General features: G+C 45.6%; 1 protein-coding gene across 1 annotated transcript in view; it reads right to left on the bottom strand.

The window, feature by feature from the left end:
• FAM83H (family with sequence similarity 83 member H) overlaps nt 1-4,166 on the bottom strand; it is a 28,563-nt gene that overhangs the window by 4,269 nt on the left and 20,128 nt on the right. Inside the window, exons 3-4 of the mRNA XM_075086084.1 lie at nt 3,091-3,255; nt 2,611-2,735 (exon numbers count right to left, since the gene is read on the bottom strand). Coding sequence (XP_074942185.1) covers nt 2,611-2,735; nt 3,091-3,255 — 290 coding nt within the window. The remainder of the gene's footprint in view (nt 1-2,610; nt 2,736-3,090; nt 3,256-4,166) is intronic.

The following is a 4,166-nucleotide window of genomic DNA, read 5'->3' as shown; positions in this document are numbered from 1 at the left end:
CTACAAAGAGAAACAGAAGTAATGATAGTCTATTAGCATCAGGTAACTTGATTGTACCACTTTACATTAAACCATCTGCTTACCTGAAGAGAATTTTCCTGATATTATTTACTGCTCAGGCAGCATTCATTACACACTGTTGGTCCCAAGCCTCATAGTTATTAATTGATTTGGCATCACATCTTTGCAGAGGATTTTACAAGGCAATAAATGACTCCTGTTCTAAAAAAGCCAGTTAGTAGTAACAACAGCAAGAGAGTGAGCAGATTATAATCTTTATATGAAGTCAATGTCCCTGCAATACTTTGGGTTGTAAGTGGTTTTTACAACTAAAATGTTATGCCCATCTTTAAAAATAGCAAAAGGATCAACTAAGGAACTATAGCAAGTCAGCCTTTAGTCAGTCTGAGGGAAAATTGTGGAGCAAATCTTCCTGGAAGCCATTTCCAGGCACAGGAATAAGACAACTGGGATCAGACAGTAGGGATTTACCAAGGGCAAACCATGCCTGACCCAATCTGATTGCCTTCTACAAAGAGAAGGCTGGCTGCATGGACGAGGGGACAGCAGATGATGAGGTGGGGTTTTTTTAATGATTTTAGCAAGGGTTCCCACATGGCCTTTACATAAGTAGCTTTGTAGCCAAATTGGAATACTGTGGACTGAATGAGTGTGCCACACAGGAAGTTGGTTGGACTGTCAGGCTTAACAGGTGGTGGTCAGTGACTTGAAGTCTGACTGGTGGACAGTTATAAGTGGTGTTCCTCAGGGGTCAGAGCTTGGGGAAATAGCCTTTAACACTGTCATTTATGACCTGGAAAACAGGACATTGTGCACCTCCAGCAAACTTGTAGATGATACCAGAATGGTGGGGGGGATGGTGCAGTTGATGTGCCAGTCAGGGGGACCTTAACAGGCTGGGGAAATATGCTGACAGGAACCTCATGAAATTCAGCAAAGGCAAATACAGATTCTTGTACCTAGGATAGAACAAGACCATCCACCAATACAGGCTGAGGATGACTATCTAGAAAGCAGCTTGGCTGAAAATGACTTGGAGGTTCTGGCAGGCAACAAGATGAAAAAAGACAGCAGCACCTTTGCAGAGATGGTGGCTCTCAACATATACAGGGATGCAGTAGTAAAAGTGCACCAACAGGTCAATGGAAGTGATTGTACCCACCCCACCCCCAGTCAGCACTTGTGAAACTGTATCTGGCATATGGAGTCCAATTTTCACATTAGCATAGAGTGGTTGAGGTTGGAAGGGACCTCTGGCAGTCACCCAGTCCAACATCCCCTGATCAAGCAGGGTCACCTAGAGCCAGTTGCCCAGGACCATGTCCTGACAGGTTTTTAATATCTCTAAGGAGAGAGACTCCACACGGTCCCTGGGAAACCTATTCCAGTGTTCAGATAACCACACAGTAAAAAAGCGTTTCCTTATGTTCAAATGGAACCTCCTGTGTTTCAGTTTGTGCCCATTGCCTCTGGTCCTGCCACTGGGCTCCACTGAAAAAAGCCTGGCTCCATCGATCCTCTTTGCACCCTCCCTTCAGATAGCGATATATATTAAGATTTCCCCAAGCTGTGTCTTCGCTAGGCTAAAAAGTCCCAGCTCTCTCAACTTTTCCTCACATGTGAGGTACTCTGGTCCATTCATCATCCTTGTGGCCCTTCATTGGAGTCCCTCCAGTATATCCATGTCTTTCTTGTACTGGATGCAAGGTGTGGCCTTCCCACTGTTGAATAAAGGGGAAGGAACACCTCCCTCAACATGCTGGCAATGGTTTGCCTAACGCAGTCCAGGATATCATTTGCCTTATTTGCGGCAAGGGCACATTGCTGGCTTGTGTTCAACTTGGTGTCCACCAGGACCCCCCCAGATCATTTTCTGCCAAGCTACTTTCCAGCTGGGTACTCCCCAGCATATACTGGTTCATGGTTTCCCAGTTTTAGGCTTCCCAGTACAAGAAAGCTGTTGACAAAGTGGAGGTAGTTTAGCAGAAGGCTACCAAGATGCTAGGAGAGATAGAGATATCCTGCCCTAGAGATAGGTTAGGATAGAGATGGATAGGATAGCAGGATAGAGTATATTAGGTATGAGGCCAGGCTGGAAGAGCTGAGCTTGTTCAGCCTGAAGAAAAGTAGGCTAAGGATGGAGGGTGTGGGGGCCATAAGCTGACTGCTGTCCTTAACTACGTAAAGTGTGGTTGTAAGGAAACAGAGCTAGCCTCTTCCCAGAGGTACACTGCAGGGTACAAGGCAACAGATAGTTGTAGCAGAAGAAATATCAATGAGCTCTAAAGAAAAAACACTATTCACAATGAGGGCAGTCAAACATTTGAGCAGCTGCCCAGGGAGGCTGGGGAGTCTGTACCCCTGGAGATATTCTGGCCTCTGGGTGTCTGGCCTTGAGGGCTTGTCTAATTGCTGTATCTACCTCAGCTGCAAAATGGTGTGTTTTTCCTGAGAATTGCTGCTCAGTATCCTTCAGTGAGAAAAACTTTTGTCACTGATGTTCATTTGGAAGTGCTGAAGAACTGCTTTACCAATTAACCAGCCTCTTTCTCACTGAAACTGGACATGTAACATTGCAGGGCTTCTCACCTGTAGTTGCCACTCAGCACCACCATGCAGTCCACCAAGAGGAATTTCTCTTTCACATGGCCTTTGAAGGACATCCCTGTGCGGCAGTAGTAGGTTGGGCCAGAAACTGTCCTCACCCTTAGGAACTGCAAACCAGACAAGGCACTGACTCAGTTAGAACTGTTACTTCTCTTCCCCTGCCCCTCCTTCTTCCCCTTGCTCTTTTAACTTCCATCCTGCCACCACCTTTGTACTTCAGATCTAGTGATTCTGTCTGCATATAGAATGGGTAGATAAACCTGTTCATTCGTGTGCCCCCAGCCTTCAGGCTTCAGTATTGTTGTGCCAGCTCTCCTAGCTTTCTTCATACTCATCCTTCACTAGGCTCTGGGCCATCTTCCCCTTGCTCAGGTTTTTACTGTCATAACAGCCCTCTGTGTCCCAGGACATATCCCCCTCAGGATGCAAATTAGGGGCAGGGCAGGTCTTCGGATTACTCACCTCCACATAGTTAAGATTGACTTTGCATTTAGCAGCTGTATCGAGGAAAAGTTGAGAGTTCATTTCATCCAGCAAGATGTACACAGGCACTCTGCGAGCTGCAGCATCCAACACCTCAAACAGCAGATCCACATCAGTGAAAATGTCCATCACTATGGCTACCACCTAGGAAAAGAACGCAAGAAAGACATAAACTATCTGTGCCTGCTCATGCCCTGACTGATCATGTTGCCCAGCACCTCACATTCCAAAGCTGCACTGCTGCACCGTCTCTATTTCAACTTCCTTTTTAAAGAGGAACCTTCCCATTTAAAGGTTCCTTTAAACATTGTGGGCTCCAGAACGGGAAACAGAATTGCTAAGGTGCATATTCTGTATATGAGGGTGAGAGGTGAGGGAGAAACCTCACTGCCACTGAGAGTTCTTTTACTCATTAATCCAATGATAGCAGGTATTTTTTTGGTAACGTAACCACACCAGAAGGTTGTATTGAGCTGCTTAGCCACTACCTGCTCACCCCCTCCAACACACTCATGCCATTTTTAGATAACTTCCTGGCCTACATTCAGTCAGCCACTATATAGCTGCATCTATATGCTGATAATACGGGAAGCAGCTTCAAAGCTCTATCTCCCTATCCTTCTCAACTCTTATTTTATCAGTGAGTATAAATACCTGATGGAAGGGTGTAAGGAAGATGAAGCCAAACTCTTCTTAGTGCTACCCCGTGAAAGGACAAGACACAAATTGAAATACAGGAAATTCCAGTTAACCATGAGAAAAACCTCTTTTACTGTACGGGTAATTGAACACTGGAACAGGTTGCCCAGAAAGGTTGTGGAGACTCCACCCTTGGAGACACTCAAGGGTATGTCCTAAGTAAGTAACCATCTCTAATTGACCCTGCTTTGAACAGGGGTGCTGGACTAGACCATCTCCAGAGGTCCCTTTCAACCTCAACTATTCTGTGAATCTGCAAACTCTTGGTATATTTTAGCATGGCTGAACACTCTCTTCCATGACACCAGAGAGCAGAGGAGAGGCTAGTTTTGATGCAGTAAACAGTAGTTTTAGAA

The sequence above is a fragment of the Phalacrocorax aristotelis genome, chromosome 2 (genome assembly GCF_949628215.1).
Source record: "Phalacrocorax aristotelis chromosome 2, bGulAri2.1, whole genome shotgun sequence".
Taxonomy (NCBI): Eukaryota; Metazoa; Chordata; class Aves; order Suliformes; family Phalacrocoracidae; genus Phalacrocorax; species Phalacrocorax aristotelis.
This window is presented reverse-complemented; position numbering and strand designations above follow the sequence as displayed.